Source organism: Ptiloglossa arizonensis, chromosome 3, assembly GCF_051014685.1.
Source record: "Ptiloglossa arizonensis isolate GNS036 chromosome 3, iyPtiAriz1_principal, whole genome shotgun sequence".
Classification (NCBI taxonomy): Eukaryota; Metazoa; Arthropoda; class Insecta; order Hymenoptera; family Colletidae; genus Ptiloglossa; species Ptiloglossa arizonensis.
In genome coordinates, this window is record NC_135050.1 from 9809265 (window position 1) to 9832437 (window position 23173).

Consider the following 23173-nt stretch of genomic DNA (forward strand, 5'->3'; position numbering starts at 1 on the left):
TAAACCTTCCCCTCGTCAATCGAAATACGTTCAAATAACGCGTTTCGTAAACCTAGCGTTAAACATAATATCATCTTCGAAACTGCGTTTAACTGCTCCAACCGAGCGTGCTGTGTTTCTCTTATCGAACGTTTTACAATCGACTGTTGCTTCTTGACTTGAAACGCGAGACGAATCTCCGTTCCTGTTGGCAGTTTCCGCGTCACGGGCGCCGGGACTCCACTTTTAGCCGCCTCGTCGAGCATCGTTTTAAACAGGCGCAGTTTCAATCGTCCGTAATTAATGGATCGTTCCGTTGACCCGGTTTGTAACGTATCAATCGGGGGTCACATCGGTAGCGAGAGAGCGTCGCGTGTTGCGGGGGTCCCGTTATCGTCCCCCGTAAGGGTTAGCTCGTTGAAAAAAGAATCCTCGTCGTCCTGTTCTCGCGGACGACGATAGCCGGCGCGAGTGCACGCGTCAAAGTTCCGTGGCGTTGGATTAGCTTCCAACTAGTTATGATTAGAGGAGACAGTTGGCCCTCCGCCGAACTACTCCATATTCCAATACTCATCGGTGGCAGGCAAGCGTGGCCATGTCAGTGTTTCGGTGGGAAGGGGTGGCGATAATACGCACTGACAGGCGCGCACCCTCGACAGCCCGGTCGTTTCGGGGAGGGAGGACAGTGAAAGGAAGGGTGGGAAGAATGTCGCGGGAGAGAAGAAAAACATATACAACAACCCGATAGAATGAGCATCGCATGCGCCGACGCTTGTTCCCTAGCCTCTTCTCCCTAGCCTGTGCGCGCAGAATTACCCACTGATGTTATAATCCTCTCGTGTTACGCCGTCGCACATGCTGTCCTGTAAGCAATACATTGTTTTTTTTTTTTTTCTCTTCTCTCTTCTCTCTCTCTTTTGGCCGTAGCGTTCCCCTGCCATTTTATGGAGCGCCAAATCTATCGGTACCCATATGCACACTTCGCTGTCGTGGACGAGACACGACACGGACGGCCGTATCCGTAAGTCAAGTCTTTGTTCGATCGAGGGACGCGCGAAATTGACGAGCAATTGACGCTCGCGTTACTATGAAACAACGCGTATCGCGAGGAAATTCGAGCAGACTGATAAGTGCCGACCGTAGGTGACAGTTGGCGAGCATTGTTTCAAAGCTGTTTGTCGGAACTTGCATAGAAACGTGGGACATGGGGTCTAGGCACGGGATAAAAGGGATTCGGGAAAGCTCGCGAAGAAGTTCTTATCGAGGTCGTACGTGTTACTTTTTGTTTTTTTTTTTGTTTTTTTTATGCAACTGTTTCAAGGATGTAACGTATCTAGAATTGTTGTACGGTTTATCGTACGACGAATCGATACGACTGTCGTTTGCAATTCGTAACGTAGCAATTGACCAATCGTACGATGCGTTGTAACGTGTACTGCTCCTATTAGCAACAGGACTATATAATTTCATATTTGTTTACATCTTCCTCGGTCGAAATCCTTTGATTTTCATTTATTTCAATCTTTACAGCTCTGTTCGAAGAATCGAAATTTGAAAGATGGAAAACATCGAGTACGCGACACAAATATACTGTTCCGACGATAATATTAATTGAGAGCCGATATCGTTCTTTCATTAATGTCGACGACATTTCTGTTGCAGATATTTAGTCGCAGGTGGACTGGTGGATCGAGTGTCTCGTCACAGTCGCGCTCTGATCGAGACCGACTTCTTCGTAGATCAAGATCACGAATCGCCACTTTTGATATCCTCGTACGATCTCCTCTTCCGCATCTGTTCCCATCTAAAGAAGTCGACCGACCAAGAAGCCGGCAACGTTTACGAGAACAACAACAATAACAACAGCATAGAACAGACCAGTGTTGAATCTCATCTTTTATCGATTCTATCGTCGACCGAAGCTGCCGGTGCAATTGGTGCACTTTACGCTGCAGTTGCACTTACCCCACAGAATCAGAAAGGATCGTCACCCACTCCTAATCAGACCACGATGTCTCAGTCTACGAGGTTCTTGATCGTTCGATGTCTCAGGCTACTTAAGTCGATCGCGGGATTAAATCTTCAGAAATTACAAGTGAGTTCGCGAGTGACATTTTTAATGAATCTACAGAACGGGTTCTCGTTGCACAGATCGACGAAAATTTGTCACAAGAGATCGAGAAGATTACAAATATAGAGGTTTTCGAGCTACTCGTTCACGTCCTCTTCAGAAATCATAAATCTGGTTAAACATTGTATTTAAAATGTACAGTTATTCGCAAAAGTATCCGCTTACAACATTCATATATCGTAATAATATATTTTACGTATTTAATCAATATCGAAGTTACAATTATCGACTAAAATTCACTCTAAACATAAACTTCGAGAGAATACATTTAAAAAATGTAATATTAAAGGACTGCATCTTTGGAGGTTGGTTTAATCCATTCGATTTAAACGACGACAGCTAAAAAGACACTCGTTTCCCTTATTTTTGACCGTTCTAGAAACTAGTGAAAGTTTATAAGAGTCGATGTCGGTCACTTGGTAAATATTCTTCGTTGGAACAACCATCGGTGGTTCTCCTCATTAGGTCCAGCACCGTGGAAAGTGCAATAGAGATATCGTGTGCCCTAGGGGTTTGCCTGTCAAGATTGAAAGCCCTCCCGTGAAGTCTGCAATGATCAGACCACGAATTGAATCGAAACCTCGCGCCCCCAACCATAAAAACTATAAGGGCCGTCCTGTGTCCCGCAAGAGAGCCCGCTGGGTCTCATGGGACGGTGCCCCGATTATCCTTGCGATCCCGGCAGCCGTCGTTTGCCCAAAACCCAACGTTTATTATCTATTCTCTTTGACTTACTGACCAAGCAGTCAGCTTGAAATGAAATTGCTCTTCAATCTACGCAGGAATCTGTCTCTTCTTGTCTTTAACCCGTAGGTGCTGGACCACGAGACCAGGAGAACGGGTTGATTTTGATCCGTGCTGAGATTTTACAAATACATTAAATTCCAGGTTATTTGTATTTATTTATCATACGTAGCTTTGATAAAACATGTAGTTTTTATTTTAAATTAATTACACGTTATTTAAATGGAATAGAGTTTAACCATTGCTCCGAGAACCCTCGTCCATCCGAAAGGTTCATTTTTCTTAATTTTTACTTTGCATTTTAATTTATGAAAGTCTATAAATTAGTAGGAAGAAAAGTCAGAACAAAAGTATTTTCCAATTGAATTTGAATGGTTCGAAAATTATTCTTTTTTTTGGAACAAAGCAGTTAATTGTGCAATCGAAAATTTGTATCCAAGGAAGTAAATCGAAACTTTGAATCGAAGCATTGGATAGATAGAAATTTTTGTTACACGAATATATATATATATATATATATGAGCTTTTAATAATGAAAGTAAGTAAATAAAAGTTTGGGATAAAATGTTCGATAGAAGTATCGGATAAATATATTTGACAGTCGATCTTTAAGATACTGAATTGTTCGAGTATTACGGATTAAAAAATTTGATTACAAAGGAAGTGTTATTGCAGAGGAAAGTTTGCTATACAAATGTTACGTACGGGACAACTTACGAGCTTACAGAGCGAGCTTACCATTTTCGATAATGTTTGCGATCTAAATATTTTTCTATGCATTGTACTTCGTTAAAATTAAAATCTTCTGATTTCAGAATCTCTTAGGAGTAGAAGGTACCAGCTTGCAATGGCGACTGATAGCTAGTCATGTGATAACCCGATTATCACGGGATCCAATATCGCACAAGCCGGAAATTGGATCCGCGCAGAACACTAGTGGTACTTACATTCTGTCGGAACTATTCCAGGTTTTGGGATATTTTGCAGTTAACAACCCGGAGAATCAGGCAAGCGCAACTTTCAAACGTTTCTAATTCTAAGTGTGTAACCGACATAGCCAAAATACGAGTCGAGAACACTCTGAACGTGTACTCGAATTATGATTCGATCGAGACCAGAGAAAATGTTTAGTTGTCGGTTTGATGGTTAAAATCAACGTCGTTACAATCTCGTATGATTCTACCGTTAAAAGTATTGCGTCACGTGGGGATCTAATGACCCGATAAAAAAAAAGGGCATCGATCTCAGTTTCCAAACAGCATTGCGATACATTACACAACAACCAATGAACAAGTCCGTTCCTTCCTCGAGGATTCATCTTCGATTCGTCTCGAATACTTAACCGAATCTCGATGTTATCTCTCAGCTTTAACTACATTTCAAATAAGCCCGGGAAACCTATCAAAATAATCCCTCGAGTCACTCGGTAAGTATGTACCGAAAATCAATTCCTGATTTTGTCCTTCCTCATTTCCTCACCGGAGCAACGCTCGTAACACACATAAATCGTGTAACAGGCCTGCTCTCCACCCTCCATAATTCACCGCCCAGAATCAGCCGACAGTTAAAGGTTAAAAGCGTTTTTCCACCAGTTTCCCCGAGCCTGTATCGGATGCACTTTCGGGACAGCGGGCCTCCTTAAAAAAGGCGACGAAAGACGAATGTGCGATGTCGCCGGTGCACTCAGCGCTACACATCCCGATGCACGCGCTGGATTGATGCACCCTCCTCTCGCAGACATCGTGTGCGTGCACACGGCTGACGTATGGAATGGAACCGAGTAAATATATCTTAACTGCATTCGGCCGTATATTGATGGGAGGTCCGCTGAGTGTGTTGTGTCTAACAGCTTCTTCCTTCTTCGTTGCGTGTTGCGCGGCGCATTTCACTCAAATGTATCTACTGGGTGTGATCAACCGACCGACTCGTTTCAGGGATTGATAAACGGTTTGTTTGAAGTTAACGTCGGTCTTGTACTGACCAAGGCAGCTCCTGAATCGCGAATATCTACTGTTCTCGATCAGGAATTTCCTCGACAAATCGTCAACGTTCATGTTGGACAACACCTCGAGCCTTTTTCGTAATCTCCGTGATCGTTCGCTCGATCGATCATTTTTCTTAGCGAACACTGCCCTCTCTGATCCAAAGTTTACTTAGTCCTGCTTTAAGTATTGCAGTGATAACCCTTGCACGAAACCAGACCCTTTGTATCTCGGGTTGGAGATACAGCCACGTGCGAATCACAGGACGCGAAGAGTGAACGAGATACACCGAGAGCGAGGACACGGGCTCGTATTACAAGCGTCGTTCGCTATGCCGCGTGCATATCGGTGCGACAATACTAATATAAACCAACAACTTTTGTATTTATCATCGTACCTTTCCAAGTGTATTATCGACGATAGGTGAGGTACTCTCGATAAGAACGAAGCCGAATTAGCTCGTATCCGGACCGTTTTCATTTACACGTTGCACGAATTATTGTTCCCGTTGAACTTTCAACTACGCGCAATCGCAATAGTTCGAATACGGTCATTTCTTCTTTATTTCAATGGTTGTTTACCGATACGCGTGACAAGCCCCACTTGTCACTCGAGCCAAAGAACATAAACAGTGGCGGAGATGATTCGATACCTTTTCCAGAGGGAAAAAGCGGCTATTTATTTATCGAGAGTCTACTCTACGTGGCCTCCTTTTAAAACTAATAATACTGCATTTATGGAAGTTTATCCGTGTTACATTTTTTTAAGAATCAAAGGAATCGCATTTAGAGTACATCGCTTTGGAAAGCGATATAACGCTTCGAAGATGTTTTTCCCTTTTTTGGAAGCAGTCTTGGAGATCTTCATCCTTTGAAGCGTCCATTTAGTCGGTTGTCGTCTTTTAAATGTTTTCTATTATATGAAAATAACAATTTTTAAAATAATTGTCAATCCTGTTGAATAAAAAGAATTCACAAGGATTGAGGTCTGAGGAATAAGGGAACTGAAGTGGGGCATCGGTGCAACTTTTCTGTATGGTAACAATATACAGTGATTGGATATGGGGGGGGGGGGGGGGAGGATTTTCAAAAATTGAAAGGTCATCATTTTTAAGCAGCTGAAATCAATCGTGACATAAAGAGTCAATGCTCCAAAAGATAAACTTCCACTATTTCTTTAAGGAGTGAGATAAACGTATTTATCGGTGTAACAAAAGAAAGGTTGGGTTTATCAGTGATTCGATAAATGTGCATAGATACAATGTCGACAAATACAGAAATGATATCACACATTACCACAAAATGGCGTTTAAAAAATTATTAATACATGTGATGTATCTATTTTCTATTAGTATTGTATTTATGAAAGTTTGATATTAGTCAGAAGATTTCAGTCTGAGAAAAAAGAACTGCACATCAAAGGAGAATTAAAAACGAATAGCGGTATTATTCGAAATATCATGAAAGGTCCAAGTAAGCCTTGTTAATGCATTTCTTCTTCCGAGGAACTTAAAAGATGTAATTTTTACCAATTTCTTGAAAGAAGAAATGCACCGATAAGGTTTGCTGGGAACTTTTCACGATATTATTGAAATAATTGTGGTGATAACGATTCAAATTTATTTTAATTTTAATTATTCGTAAGTACCACCTTTTGCAATGATGCGAACTTGCAATCGACACATCTAATTGACCGTCACATTATTTATGAAATGACTTGATAATTAATAATAGCGTTTAGTGACCTTAATAGATATATTTTGCAGAAAAAGATCGGTAGAAATGCAAAGTTTGAAATGGATGACAGGGATTTAATGAATACAATTACAGAAAAATAATTTTTGTTTTAGAAACGTAACTTTTCGGTGAGGTTTACATATTTTTCTAATATAGATACGAAAATAAATAATTTGACCAACAATATTCAAATTTCAAAACGAATTGGGAACATATTGCTACTTTTTATAGAATGCAATTATTTTCATATTTTGAAATCTAATGAAATGTAAAGACACTTTTTTTAAATTCTGTTTTAAAAATATACTCTATATTAACGATATTCAACGATATTTCAAAGACCAATTTAATGAAGAATTATTGTAAATAATAATCCTTGAATATGTACAGTATTACTATGCTGTAATTCGGAGTTATTCCTAATTTTTACGTAATATTTGAAAACCAATAGTAACAGGTTTCAACGTAGACGTCCTAAATAACAAGAAATGCATTTCGAGTGAACTTTGCTCCCCAATATATTTATGAAACACAAATACTAGAAATCGAGCTCATTTTATGAAAATAAATTGCTAATTCAAAGAGCATCAAGACGCCACTTGTCCAGAGTAACGTTAAACTTCGTTATCGTTTGAATAATTATAGCCAAACAAAAGTCTACCAAATAGTCTTGAAAGTTACATGCGCGTGTTTGTCGTATGTTCGTAAGCTTGGCAATGCAGCGACTGGAGCTACTGAAATAGGCAGAAATAAATTGCACAGGCTGCGAGGATATTCCTGAGGAGTTTTGGCGAGAAAACGATTAACACAGCCTCGAGTAACTGTGAGAAACGATTCGAGGTGTATTTAATGAAACACTGGAAATTGAAGCGCGATTTTCAGGTTCTCTGTTGATTCCTTAGCAAAGTTTTCTCATAGATGCAATTCGTTTCAACTGTCTCTTCAATGAGACAGACACGTGCATACATGTGCATCTAGTTTGAAAATTACTTCAAATATTTATTTTAACATGGAAATCGCTACTAAAATTGTAAGTAAATATTCGTCGTTAAATTTCTCGTCGATATAATTCGGTAACATTCTTACGAAAACAAATTACTTCGTTTCGAAAAAAGTTATTTCAGCTTTCTGCTATGAACGGTGCTTAGAATATTGAACAGCGGAATATTAATAAAAACGACAGAGATATTAACAAAAGCATTGTTTAACAAATACTTGGACAAACAATATTTGGAAAACAAAATGCAGATAATACTGTTATTCAAATAATATACCTGGTAATCGTTAAGAATGGACTAGTGACAGAGAGCAGAACAAATATATTTAGCAACATAATACATAAAAATATATTATAATTAACAAATAATACAGTGTGAGCAGTTAATAAGGAGTAATTTAATTAACCATAACCAATGTACATATTTTGTTACAGACACATACATATAAGTAAAGCTAAGATATTCGTTTGAAGATTCTTACATTTTTAACAATTAATAATATTTTATGTTACATAGAGAAATACCTAAAACTTTTCAGAGGTTATTCAAGATAGTATCCCTAAGAACATATGTCAAAGTGAAGACAATTTGAGTTACATCCTTTAAAGTAAATATATAAAAAGAAAAGATTGTCCTAAACATTTCTTTCTAGCGTTCTATGAGATAGTCACCGAGGTTCGTACGTGAACATGTTCGACGGTTTGGCGCCTTCCAGAGCGTCGCGACGTCTTTTCATTCAGCGCGACTATCGAATCCCATTTTTTTCGAGATATCGGGTCTTCAGAAATTCTCGAAGCATGCTCGATCTATGCTGAAGTATATTGAGAAAGAACGCTCAGTTGAGATTAGACTCAATCGGTAGAACACGACCCGCGATGATCGCTTTCGTGTTAGTCTTTGACGTAGGTTTGTGTCTATCCGTAGCCTAATTGTACTGCTTATGGGCTCTTTTTTCATTCCTGTTTCCCTTTTCGAGATACGAGATAAGAATGTACCGCCTCCTTCGAATCGAGAAGTTGTATTTATAATTACATTCGTGACAAAAATAATTTCGTAAAGACTAATTGAACACTACAAAGTTCAAGATAGCTAAAATATACTGTAACACTCGTGTAAAACCATTTATTCGTGATTATCCATATTGATTGCATTGACTCGGTACTGTTCCCATCGCTAATAGGAAAACAATACAGGAGAAGAATAGGGAATAAAAGTGCATAATGTGGGTACTTCCTGCACGAGACGTTACTACAGGTGTACGGGTCTGTTTGAGAACACTTGTTGAACCGCAGATGTCCCAGGACGTTTTCTTATCCGAGAAACTCACTAGTTTCTTACACCTGTGTCATAGTTGTCCCGTTTCCCACGATATTTAAGGAAACTAATGACTGCACGTATGCGTAGCCTCTTGTAATTAACCGTCTTCGTTTCCAAACAACCGTGAACTTACATTCTAGTTCCTTCATATGGGTGTTTTGCAATGGAAAGCAAATGTTACGATGCACTACTCGTTCGTTGAGAATTTTCTTCGAAAGAATTTAGGTATATAAAATATTTTACGTTGCAGCTGATTGATTGATAGAAGAAAGAATAAATGAGTACCCAAAATTTTACTTTGAAATTACTCGAGAGTTTAATTACTTGGTATAAATTATGTGGTACTTCCTGAAACGATATTACACATTTCTCTATTGAAGATTCTTGTACTCTTTCGGATGAAAGTTTACATGAATAATCATTTTGAGACTGTAAGAGTAGAATGCTATTTAGGTATATAAAATATTTAACGTTGCAGCTGATTGATTAGTAAAAGAAAAAATAAATAAGAACCCAAAATTTTACTTTAAAATTACTCGAGAGTTTAATTACTTGGTATAAATTACGTGGTACTTCATGAAAAGATATTACACATTCTCTATTGAAGATTCTTGTACTGTTTCGGATGAAAGTTTACATGGATAATCATTTTGAGACTGTAAGAATATAATGCTGTTTAACAATATGTAACAAATATTAGCTCTTGTCAGAGGTAAATATAATATTCAAAGTTAAACTTGTGATCTTCGATTTATCGATTCCATTTCTTTAATATCGCTTTGAAGGAGAAACACCATTTCTATGAATTTTATTCTCTAGATTATTTATGCTACCGTTGAAAAGCATTTGAATACTCATAAGTACGTTTGATAAAAGTGTAAGAATTCAATTACTTCACCGTGTCCATACGATGCTGGGACTTTAAAGTTATGAAAATAGTTGAACAGTATCGAGGAAAGTTTACACTGTTTATCTTAAGATAAAAGTTTACGAGAGAAAACTAACTGGCGATTTGTCGAAAACGAAATGAATTCTGTTTCAGCTGATACTCCAATCGGCTGGGGCTGGTCCAAGCGTACTTCAGCAATTGTGTACTTTGCCATTTCCGTTTTACGGTGCTCCAGGATTAACATCGTACATTTTCCCAACGCTTTTGGCGGCCACGCATCGAAATCCAGAAGCAACAGCAATTCTGTCTTGTGAAATGTCTTATCAGGTAAGTAAATCATCTCACGCGTGATTTATACAAACTGCGGTGTACTTCTCAGTACAATCGAAGAGACAATTTAAAAGAAAATACTCCCAAAAGATAGGATAATATTTTTTCGTACTTTGTACTCGAAAAATCGAGATCATACGTATGTGAGCCATGCGTCAAATCAGTTGTATAAAATTAGGAATAGCATGAACAAATTCTCTCAAAATACAATACGTGATACAGAAAGATATATCACGTTCCATTCAAAAATTTGTAAATCACTTTCGTTTATCGAAAAATATTGCACACACAAAAAATTAGTATCATACTGCGTATAAAAGATATTAAAACTTTTTCCTCTTTAAGTTTTTTCAAATAATCACTACGGTTTGCAAAAACAATGCTGGTCAAATTTAACGCGAACACGTTGCATATTAAATAGTGCTTTATTATCCATTAAAATTAATAGTTACATTCACTTCTACATTTCTAAAGTCTTTAATTGTTACGACGATTAGTTTTTCATTATAAGAAAGGGAAATGTTGCAGTTTTTGGCGCTAGGTATTATAAATGCTTGCTAAATTTCCGAACTTCTACACGATTTATATTTTCATTCGTATTTCTCTATCTGTACAATTCTTTTTTAAATTCCATAATCTTGGCGTGGTGCTATTTCAGAAATCGGAGCATATACCGTGCTTGAATATATGTAAAAAATAATTACAAAGATACATGTGTCCTTAATTCTTCATATATTGCTCACGAAGTATGTTAAATATATTTTTAATAGACAAATGCCTCTAGATACACGAAAACTATTTCCCCCAGGACAAATTCCACCAAGGAATTATTGTCCGTTTTAATAATTCTTCGTACCCGTCTTTTGAATGTTTTTCTCCTACTTCGTTCAAAGAGAAGTGTAGTATTAATCGTGCATTCTGAAACCTTTCGTGAACATAATGATCCTCAACTGGAAAGACTTGCTGAATAGAAATCTATGACTAAGCAGCTGAAAGAAAGTTTTTGAGTCCTCTCCACTAGCCTAACGATTAAGTGTCCTTCTTCAATTTTCATTTGTGAGAAAAGAAAAGGAAATTCCTCGTTTCTGAAGAGTAATACTTTCATTCTACTGTATAAAGACATTCAAAAATACAAAAATCTGGCACAGATTCTCAGAGCTATCTATTAAATTCAGCCATCGTTGTCTTCGTCGTGTTCAAACAATCATTGTCACTTGAAAAATTCAATCGACATGTGCGTATAGTATTTGTAATAAAAATAAACAATGTTCTGTTTTACAGTTATTGGAGGAGTACAGAGATTCGGACGACGGTAAGCTGAATCCTTTGGTTCGTTTATTGAAGGACCCGGTTGGTCCTTAAGCGTTCCAGCCAGAGTTCGGTTACTCCACTTGAGTTTCTGCGAATTTCTTCGTTACACGCCATGAGTTTCGTGGACGTTGTTAAAACGTTGGACCATTACTTATATTCCGTTTGAAGAGTCGGGGAGCATACGGGAGAAAATTGTTGTTAGGTACGTCCATCGTTAGTTGAAAAGTTATTGTACTATCGCGCCTCGGGGCTGGTACTCGACGGTCGTTACGTGTATCGAATACACCTTTAAATCTGGCAAATAGTTTCGAGACATTGAACCAGATTCGTGATCAACATTAGCAAAATTTTTACCGCGTTTAATCTTCACCGATGACAATCAATCGAAGGGTTTTTTGCAGAAAGTGAAGGATGCAGAAAAAGTCTGCCGATGTACTTCCCGTTGGAGATGGAGGTACTGCTAACGGTTATTAATTGATTGTTTATAAATTATCGCTACTATCATTACCCCGTCGATAGTGCATACAGGACTACGTATAAATAAGTATTTAACACTGTTTATTTTCGTTTGAGTTCAACAATCAACGATTATACGAATATATATCATTTGCACCCAATAATAACAAAACATTAACGGTCTGATACAATTGCTTACAGTATTACCTCCCTGAATGATTGAATTTTTCCCTCGATAAATGAAACGGTCTCATTCCCACCAGTGTTCTTTTATCTCGTTCACTATCGGTATATCCGACTATTCTCGTCGTACTATACAAGCATGAGTTCTTGACTTTGTCCGTGCCTCGATGATGGACTACGCTCGGTGACAATGTATCTGTGTATACTCGCTTTAGTAGTTAATTTCAAGAACCAGCAAATGTAGTTATCGAAGTTAATCACAGAAGTTGCAAAGACAGCATTCGAATTTCTGACAAGTGAGATTCGACAGAATAGGACCGCCTAACTCCCATGCATACACATACATCCCAAGTGTGACAGTTTTGACCTCGGCATGAAACAGGATAAAGTAAATTTCTAGTAGAGAATCATTACTAGACCTTACCTTTTCTATCTGGATGGGATTTAATTCATAACCAGTTAGCGAGGCAATACTGTACAATTTTGTTCCTTTTTTGAATGGATGAAATTCGAATGGATATGTTCACTATTCGTTCGAAACTTTCACTTTGAATTCGTTTGTCTTAAAGAGAAAAAAATGTTGAATGAATACAAATTTATTTAAAAGCAGAGAAATTTTGAAACATGTAGCCTTTGCTACAGTCGTCGGCATATTAACTGGAAAATCAAGACGATATACTAGAGTTAGCACCTCAGTGTTGAACGAGTTTCATCCGATGCTTTCCACACAAGATTCTTTTAAACGTTTTTTGTATTCGAACTAAACCTTATAATGATTTTGTTGAGTACTACAAACACTCTGACATTTATTTTTACTATCCAAAAGTAACTTTACATTTACTTTTATGCAATGTTATTTTGTTTAATAGCAATATAAATAGGAATCTTAAATACGATTATCTGTAATAGTTTGATTTATTTTTGTTTTTTTTTTATATTTCTGAGCTTAGTGTTCGTAATCAAGTTTGATGTATTGATATTTAAATGATGATAGCTACAAGTTTGTACCGTTAACGGCATTTCTATGGGGAACAAATGTTTAGTAAATATTCTAAGTTCTTAGTACATGGTATGGTACTTGGATAACTATGTAGACCTTGAAAAGTATTTTTTTATTCGTGTAGAAAATACGACAATATATTTTTTTCTGTGACGAATTGCTGCGCTCCACGAATTCAAAATTAATGGACGAGGCAGACTTTCATTTTTTAAAAACAATGTTTTTTTTCCAATCACCGAGAAATAATTCTTTCTAATCTCAATATTCGTCTTGACCGGGAATTACGATTCAATCTGTATGGTAAAAAAATTACGCGATATCGAAAATGTGAAAAATAAAGTAAGTAGAAACAAAATACTTTTACATCATAAAATTTACAAAAATGAAACAGGACGTTTATGTGTTATATTTCTATTTTTAGTGTCTAGTGTCCAAGTTCGATTTTGATGAATAAAATTTATGTTTGTGAAGTAATTTATATAAATTGATTTAATTTGTATTTCTATAAGCTATAATAAAGAGGGGAGTGACACGATTGAATTGTGTACTTCTCAGTGAGATTTGAGCTTGAATAATTCACATGAACTATCTGGAAAGAAAAAAGGAATTTAACATTTGTAGAGTTCATTTAGTTCATCGACAATATTCTTGCGATAAGTGCAATTGAAAAATTTATTTATTTCTGTACAAAAACTCTTCGGTTCCCTTTCAATCTTGTGGTGGACGCACGTAAGAAAACAATTTTCATACGAGTTTCAAAAACTGTCGTTGAAATTGTCAGTTATTTGATAAACATAATTGAAATTTAGCACCCTTACAAATGGGGACCATCTGTTATAAGGCAACAGAACTGTCCCGTTTTACTATTTTCGTGCGTAAATTGTTCGTAATTGAGCAAAATATTCAAAACTGAACAAGTCCGTTTTAATTTACAAGACATTCTATAGTTTAACATTTTGCTTTAAATATTCATATTTTAGCATTAAATACGTGACTAAATATTTCTACTAGAACTTATCGTTCGATTTATATTTCAGTTTGTCGTTTAAAATTCACGCATATTCGACTTATTTTCTTCCGTAGTGTAAAATTCGTATAGAATATGTTTTGCTGAGAGTGATGCAAAACTATATGCAAAATAAATAGATGTAAAAAGTGGGAAAAAATTTTCTTGTGTATAACTTGGTTAAAGAGACTTGAGATATCGTGTGTAACTCAATAATCTTCCTATTCGTGTCTGAATTGATAAACATTGGAAAAAGAATGTTAACGACATCAGGACTAACTAAAACATCGGTTTTCTTAAAGTTTAAGCCTCTTACAAAATATTTTATTCAACGTTTTCGATTCTTTTTCGGTTGCATCAGTCACTGAGAAACATCCTATATATTTTAGTTCAAATTTCTTTAAAAAATAAATCAATCGTGCATATTTAAAAAATATTACGTACTCATCCGTTGAAGGCAAATAACACAAAAATGACAACTTTTTACTTACGTTGGAACCTCTCAGTTATTTTTAATAGAACAAGTATTAAGTGTTGCATATTAGAGAACAAAATTTTTGACCTCTTTTTTTTCCCATACACTATCGCTGATTTTCTAATAATAACCGTGGAAATATCGCTGTATTTCGGTTGAAAATCTGAAAAATATCAAACTTGAAACGGATTTGTATATTTTTGAATCAATTCCGATCGACGGTGTATTTTATACTTTAGATCATTAGTACTATTTGGAGCTGAAGAGATCTGTCTCACGGAGCATCGTAAAGTGAGAGAGAATATGCTTAGTAGTTGTGTATAGATAGAAGTACGAGTGTTCTGCACCGAAGAGTACCGTGACGTAAGGAGAATGCTTCTCGGCTCAGATTCAATGACGTCTCTATGTACAATGACTTCGAGAAAACTTATTCACATTACTACAAATGCACGAACTCTATTAGCGGGGGAATTTCTTTCTAATACGCAAGTTAGGTGCACATAAATATTACTACACCGTCGAAAGTATATTTCGTATACCCGTCGCAACAGAGTCGATTTACAGTAGTGTTCAATTCTTTCTTCGCTGATAACATTTGTACATTTGTATCGATGCGGATCAATTTTTTTGATAATTAGAATTTAACGAGAGCCAATGTAGGTGCATATGCAGTGCAAGAAGATTGCATCTGAAGTTATGTACTTTCGCGTTTTTGACAGGATGTCTCCTCAATGAATCGGACCTGCCATAATTCCAGATGCAACCGTATCGTATGTGCACCATAGGGGTGAGCCTTTTCCATGGAACAGGAATAACTGCAATTACCCGAAGAACGCGACTGAATCGGAACACTCACGCTATTGCTCGCACACATACCAAACGTATTTATATACACAAGATAGATTTACTCACACACACGTACACAAAGCTCCAAATGTATATAATCCATAACGAGAGTATTCAACAGAGATAAGAACATATGTAACAGTGTTGCTTCCTTTTCCAATTATATTTACATATTTTAAATAAACTCTCAAGTCGGTTTATCGACAGACACTCCATTAACTCTCTTTACACATCTCGTTTAGTCGCAAACATGGCAAAGAGTGTGTCAAATATTGTAATGCATTGGACCCGACAGAAAAGGCACGCCTAATTCAGACGGATCTTTCAAGATCCCGTCTTTAGCGAGAAGAAGTTTTAATTAATTTTTTACTAAGATAACAGCATTCCGCAGGTACGGTCAGAATTCTGACCAGTAAGACACTCCCACTAGGGCAGATCTCTTCTACTCTTGACAGTACATTTAAACGTTCCTGAATGTACTCGTTTCTCTCGTTTTCACGCGTGCCAACAAAAACGTGTCTTTTGAACGGGCCTTTTAAACGTTGTTAGAATTAGAGTTGTACTATTCTGTGTGTCTGTCTCTCCGTGTATATGCGTGTATGTGTGTGTGTGTGTGACGTGTGCGTGCGTGTAGAATCACGTAAATTGTACCAAAACGGTATGAATTTTTTTCTTTTTCTTTCTTTTTCTTTTTTTACGTGAAATGTGCTATGTTCAAACATAAGTAAAATTGATGCTACAAGGGAAAAAGGTCGAAGAAAAATATTGATCGAATACGAATAAGATTGGTGAAAATTGCAAGACACAGTGTCAAAAACGTAAATATTCAAACAATGACAAGATTGTACTAATTGCGCGTGTTCAATTTCGAAAGTAATCTTCTTGAATATTGATGCACTGTACAGCGCAAATACGCAAAAACATCCGTGTCGAATGCGCACATTTATTTTCCTTATGCGACTGCGCCTCGTTTAGAACGATCATTCAGGATGTTTCCGGGAAGAGGATTCGCAATAGTGAGTTCCAAGCTTTCCGTAGTTGCTAAATGCTTTCGATTGTACGAATTTTTAGTGAAACGCGTTTAGCAAATTTCTATACATAAGTTGGTATAATCTTTCATCATATCGGAATAACTAATTCTGAGCAATTAATTTATAAAATTTGTAGAATTTGTTTTCAGTTGACGAACGTTTGCGCGAAGCGTTCTTTGTTATCATATTATTTAATGGCAACTATATATGTTTTGTTTTCTCGTGTACACGCAAAAATTGCGTATAAGTATTTAATCGAGAGGGATTAATAAAGGTTTATTTGCTAAGAAATTTCAAGTATACTTTAATTTGAATATGTAGCAACGCATTCAGCGACACCATTTCCACGACACACTAAATTCGTTTGTTTAGTCTCGCATTATGTGTGCATTTTTGTGTACGTTTTTTGTAACTAAAACGGAAAAGGATTTATTTCAAAATTCTCTTCTCGTTTCGTTTCGTCACTAATAATACTGACGTTTTCTTTGTTATTTAGTAGCGTCCATTTTAAAACATTAAAAAACTACGAATAAGTATTATTTCAGAAATAAGTTTACGTGGCTGGAAAACAATATTTTTCAGTTTTCTTGAAATTATACGCCTACTTGTTTAGAACAATCCTTGACGAATGTTTAAAGATTTAAAGTAGTAATAGAAGTGAGAATGATAATGATAATATTAACAATAATGTCTTCATTACGTATTAATTTGAAACGATGCGATTAAAACGACAATATCTGTAATTACGTGAAAACTTTTGAAAGTTAATAGTGTTTCACTAACCTCGTCATTGATTCATTAAATAGGCATAAATATTTTTTTACACTTCGTCGTTGGAGATAATATATCGAGTCATATAGAAGAGAAAATTTTAAACCATTTTTAAAACGATAAGTGTGCGTATCAAGTAGATTCGGTAATAAATTTGCTCACTTTTACGAAGATTCGGCTTTTTGAATCATATTTTACTGGAAGCAATTTTGAAAATAATATACGTATCGCATTAATGCGATGAAAAGGACGACGGACGCTGGCAAATTATGAATTTTCATTCACAAATAAAAGTAACAATGTATATTTGTTATTGGAATATTAGATTGACGATATTTATCCAATGAAAATAAATCCACATAGGATTCGTTAGCAAATAGTCCAAATGTAGTTTCGTTTGGATTTATTTTTATCGAGGTAACTTTATCGATGTCATTCATTGATATTGTGTCTCGTGAAGTTATAAAGAAAAGTAAAAAACTAATAAATTTTCATCGGTGAATTATATCCAGCTTGCGATAAAAATCGCTGTTGCTCTATCTCTGTATATTCTGTTTACACTTTTCGTCGAGCAGTGCAAATAAAAATGTCGATTTCTGAATCAAAACCGTTACCTTCCTCGTATAACTGAAAATGAGTGTACTCGATTCTGTTTTAATTAATCTGAAAATACTGCACACGTTTCGGTAATTTCTGACACCTTTGCAATGAAAATTGTTTCATTCAAAGTTGTTCAGATTATTAGAACAAATGTTCAAATTTAGTTAGAATCGTATTAAAATGTTCAAGTTATCCTTACGAATCTTCCTTTTATACGACGTACAAATGCTCTATGTAACAAAGTTTATGAAACAATTTTGTACAAAATTGTACAATCGTAATTTTACACGGTACAGCATTAGTCATAAAATTGATATTGGGGATTCCCAAACATAAATGTGTCGCTAAAAATCCATTGTGACGCTGAAAGCGTTCTTACAAAGTATTTATCGAATTATAGAAAAGAAATGTTACTCCAATAGATATTTATTCTCAGACGATATGAGTTCATTGTGGTACAATGTACGGTTATTTATTTAAATGAGAAAGACAAATGTAAGTGTACTTACAAGGTACAGGTTTTAGTGGCTGCAGCAATCGCGCTCGTGCAATGTCCTGCCAATGCAATTAATATTCAAGTATTATACACATACACTTATATTTAGGAAATATTTAACGGCGTATCAAAGAAAATCGATCAATAATCGCGTAGGTTAACATTAACGTAATTATTCTGTAAACTTCTTGTCGTTCGTCAATGCCCAGGTCGAAAGAATTTATGCTCAGAAATGAATATGCGAACACGCTTAACAAGTTGTTTTATATTAATTATTTCTTTATTGAATGTATTATATCGAGCCACACTGACGGAAAATAAGTTGCGTTTGAATTTTTTACATTCAAAAATTTTATTATTTCAGTTATCTATAAAAATGTAAAATATTTAAAGTTTGTATTATGGAACGACAAAAGTTTTACACCAGTCCGATGTAGAAACAATAAATATTCACACAATAAATTGTAAAGCTTGAAAAGTTAGTGGTAGGTCGACTTTTTAAGCGCCGATTTGTTCGGGCTTGAATAATGATGTTATTTGCGATTGAAAATAGTGAGGCCAGGGTATCGCAATTTTCTAAAATTTATTTATTTGTCGATAATCAATTGAGAATCATATTAAAATACCAAATAAATATGCAGTGCCAAATATTGGCTTTTGTTTGCCATTAATAAAATTCTAATTTCTTTTTTTGTTTCGTATCAGGATATTAATGAAGTATTTATTATTTTTACGTGGCCGATCCACTTTATAAAACATTTTGTTGTACATCTGGATTAAAGTAACCTAAACAATGTAATTTTGTCGTAGAACTACTTAATTGAGCAAGTTACACAAATAAATAAGGGAATGAAAAAGATTATTCATACATTTCTGTGAATTGTTTCAACTATTACGCTAAAAACTTTCTTCGACGTGTATATCGATTCTCATTCGATTAGGACTATCGATTTTAGAACAGAGTGAGTGTCTTCTATCGTTAAATTTATCAAAAGTTTAAAATCTATCTCAACTATTGAGTTAGTATAGTTAGCGAATTTACAAAGTATTCTAATTCCTAGATTTGTATGCAAATTTTCTTTTACATTTGTAAATTTGAATGCTAAACGAAAACTTTTAACTCAAACAACGTTAAGTATTCGAAAAATGAGGAAGTAGCTAAATACTCACTATTTTTTATCGTATGTATTTTATCGCATTTATTCGTCTTGGTTAATATTACAAGCATAGCTGTCGCGTGGCGTATTAGTGAAAAAAAATATTTTATCATTGCTAAATATTAACATTTAAGGTAAAATTACTCCAATCGAAACCATTACGATCCATTTATATTTTAGATAACATGGCTCAATTGTTCGGTGTAACGCTCTCGTAAGCGGTTCAATATCTGTAAATTCCGTGCTTTGATGCTTCGACGAAAAAATGTCGGACAGGTTTTGCGTATATAAAATACAGCACAACGGTGTATCCACCGAGCACGTATTCGAAAGTTTCGTCGATCGAAAGTTTGTAATTACTTTTCCACGATCGTATTTTTGCCTTGTTCATTCTAAAAATCTCGATTAATCCACCAATGGATCGAACAAATAATAATCGAGCATCATACGCTTTGTACGTTTCGCCAGAAGTAGTAACGAATCGAAGCTGAAATCAATAAACTTCGATGAAACGATTTTGTCATTTATTCTACGACTCCTCTTCCTCGTCTTCCTCTTGAAACAGATACTCGATGCCAAAAATGAAAGAAATATTCACTCGATGACTTTGCTTTCGACGAATAGAGTTCACGGTTGCATCGTAAATTAAAATACATTTTATTATTTGCGTTAGAGAAGTTTTTCCAACGATTGTTTCAAATTCGAAAACTCGACTGTCATCTTACCACACGTTTTTGCAAAACTACCCTGAGAAACTACTATGAATTTCCGCGATATCGAGTTGCGTACGTTGCATCGAATCTCACTGTCTAAATAGGCTACAATAAGCAGTCGATATACATTTTACGGTGCATGCAGTGTCATTAATATGCACCCGGTTTTCCACATGACATATCATTCGATTTCGATCGAACTGTCAAAGCGTAATGCTATGCTGTCAGTCAGCGAGCACGCCAGTCGACTAGAAAACTCCGTGGAAGTCGTCTTGTTTTGCCATTAAGCGGGATGAAACCGAGCCGACGACCCGATAAGACGAAACAGCGAGAGTTGGACGCGACTCGCGATCGAAAGCGTTCGTAGGCGTGTCTCTAGCGACATCGGAGAATTTATTTAAAATGCAAATTTCGCCCATGGGTCTCGGCGACGCCCCCGATTGTTGCTCTTGTAATTGCTGGCTTTATTTGAAATTTACAGTCTGAGAATAGAAAATTACTTCGGTATTTCTTACCGTTTTCTTAAAAAAAAAAAAAAACACTTCTGGAGCCATATACGGAAAATCTTAATTTGTAATTTTACTCACGATGACTCGAATCGAAACCTAAGAGAAAATTATAACAGTGTGTCCTGTTACCATTTACGTTAACAAATGCTCGGAAATAACTTCCCCCCGTAGTGATGCATCATCGAAAACGGTCAATTACGGATTGAAATTTACAGTCTCAGAATAGAAAATTACTTCGGTTTTTCTTACTGTTTTCTTTAAAAAAGAAAAACACACTTCTGGAGTCATATACGGAAAATCTTAATTTGTAATTTTACTCACGATGACTCGAATCGAACTCGATTTCTATGTTTCTCTATTTCTTATATTTTGCAACGAATGTTAAGGCCACGATTTTGAGTTCCAAAAAACGATCGATATCTAAGAGAAAATTATAACAGTGTGTCGTGTTACCATTCACGTTAACAAATGCTCGGAAATAACTTCCCCCCGTGGCGATGCATCATCGAGAACGGTCAATTACGGATTGCGATGCATTGTCAGATTTTGTTACGGTACCAACGGAAAAACACGATAAAGTGCATTTTAACATTCGTTACGGTACGCGAGAGAAACTAACGTATGTTCTCGCACGAAAAGGAATATCGATAACCTCGAAACGTATTCCTCTTTCGAAAATTCTCGACGTACGCGCTCAAACATCCATCCATAAGTGGAAAATCAAAGTTCCTTTTCGTCTTTTGCATCTGTCCTCTTAATTAATACTTTCCGTTAACCCTTCAATGCGTTTGGACATTTGTGTATCCGTAACACATTAACCATTTCGTAGTTTAATATTATTATAAAGAAAAGAAGAACCGTCGGACAAAAACTCATGAAATTCTTTTTCCAGATCTTATTACATGTACAGAAGATAACTGAAATCTTAGATTTAAAAACGTTCATAATAAAATGTATACGTAACACATTAACCATTTCGTAGTTTAATATTATTATAAAGAAAAGAAGAACCGTCGGACAAAAACTCATGAAACTCTTTTTCCAGATCTTATTACATGTACAGAAGACTCAAATCTTGGACTTGTAAACGTTCACGATAAATCTTGGAGTTGAAAACGTTCACAATAAAATATTCGAATCGACCAAAACGACCAAAATAGGGGGGTTGGGGGGGAAGTAGTAGGGGGAAGAACGACGCTGGGCATCTTCGTGTCGATCGAAGGCGCCGGCGTCTCCTCCTTTCTTCCCCCTCTGGTCGTTTGGACCAGTGAAAAAACGGCGTCGCACTCGACACCGTAGAAACACACCGTTCACGCGTGTGCACTCGAATGGCCTGGCGCGCGGATGACGTATGGAGTGCATAGGGTAATCTTTTTTCCGAAGCGTTTTAGCGCGCCGTGGCCTCCACCACTTTTTCCCCGGCCGTAATCTATAGGCGCACTTAATACAGCTGCTCGTCCGAGTAACCTCCCCCGCACCCTTTCTCCCTCCCCTTCCCGTTCCACTTCCCCTTCCCCCACCTCTTTCCTAACCCCGAGTGTTCTCTCACTTCCTTCGACGCCTATGTCTCTCGCGGGAAGAGTTTGCCGGCTTCCACTTAGCGGAACCGTACAATATATCACGCGCGGTTGCTTTTACCCTGTGAATTGTGGAGTCGCGTTTCGCGCGCGCTATAGCCTACGGAACGGCCACGTGCACACGAACGACGTGGTTTCTTCGCGTTGCTGCTTTTGTTGCTGCCAAAGGAGCCTTCCGTGGAGCTGGAGACGCGGAGAGTGGTCCGTCGATTGGACACCGGTATTATTCCGACGATTGAACCAGAACGAGAAACGGGACGCGTTAAAGAGGGTACGGACCAATTCGAACGGACTCGAACCAGTAACGATTTATTGTAAATAAATTCATTCGACGACCGGCTTTCTTTCCGTCGTAATCGTGGTATTTGATTATAAACGAGTCCCTCCTGGTACAAGCGTTACGGTTCTTGGTTTTTGGTTTGGAAATCTGTGTTCGCGGGTAGGCTGTTTCGATGACCCAGAGTAAGGTCATCGTGCGTCCTCGTTAAGGGGGTATTCTTGCCTAGAATTACGAAAAAAAGGTGTAATAAATTGTTTAACTTTAATCGACTCTCGAGACTCGAACTGTACGCCAAATCTATCGGGTTCTTCTGAAAGTCATTTTCCAAAATGGAGAATATATGATTTAAGCAAACGTTTATACAGTCTAAAAAAATCGTGTTTCATTTTTACCAAAAAAAAAAAAAACGAGAAGAAACATCGTTTCCGTCGAAGGAATCACGATTCGTATCGGGTTAGACGTTTTGGGTAATCCTCGTACAGCCTAAACAAACATTAATCGACTCTGTTCGCACTTCCATTACTCACGGTACCATCATGATTTTCTTAACCCGAAAGTGACCTTTCTTTTCGCAATAACCATGTCTCTCCACAATTCCATTTGCGCGGTATTTGATTCACGTGGGAAAGCTAAATCGAGGACTCACTGTAGACAAA

The 23173-nt window shown here is 36.6% G+C and overlaps 1 protein-coding gene across 4 annotated transcripts in view; it reads left to right on the plus strand.

Moving 5' to 3' along the window:
- Window positions 1–19953, plus strand: part of Ssp3 (short spindle 3) — a 62849-nt gene extending 42896 nt beyond the window's left edge. For 3 of the 4 annotated variants that reach the window (XM_076306000.1, XM_076305999.1, XM_076306001.1), the window contains 4 exons: window positions 1642–2074; window positions 3670–3861; window positions 9930–10103; window positions 11388–19953. In XM_076306000.1, coding sequence (XP_076162115.1) covers window positions 1642–2074; window positions 3670–3861; window positions 9930–10103; window positions 11388–11468 — 880 coding nt within the window. In that variant the 3' untranslated portion in view covers window positions 11469–19953. The remainder of the gene's footprint in view (window positions 1–1641; window positions 2075–3669; window positions 3862–9929; window positions 10104–11387) is intronic. The other variant, XR_012991327.1, reaches the window with a different exon arrangement.
- The last annotated feature ends 3220 nt before the right edge of the window (window positions 19954–23173 follow it).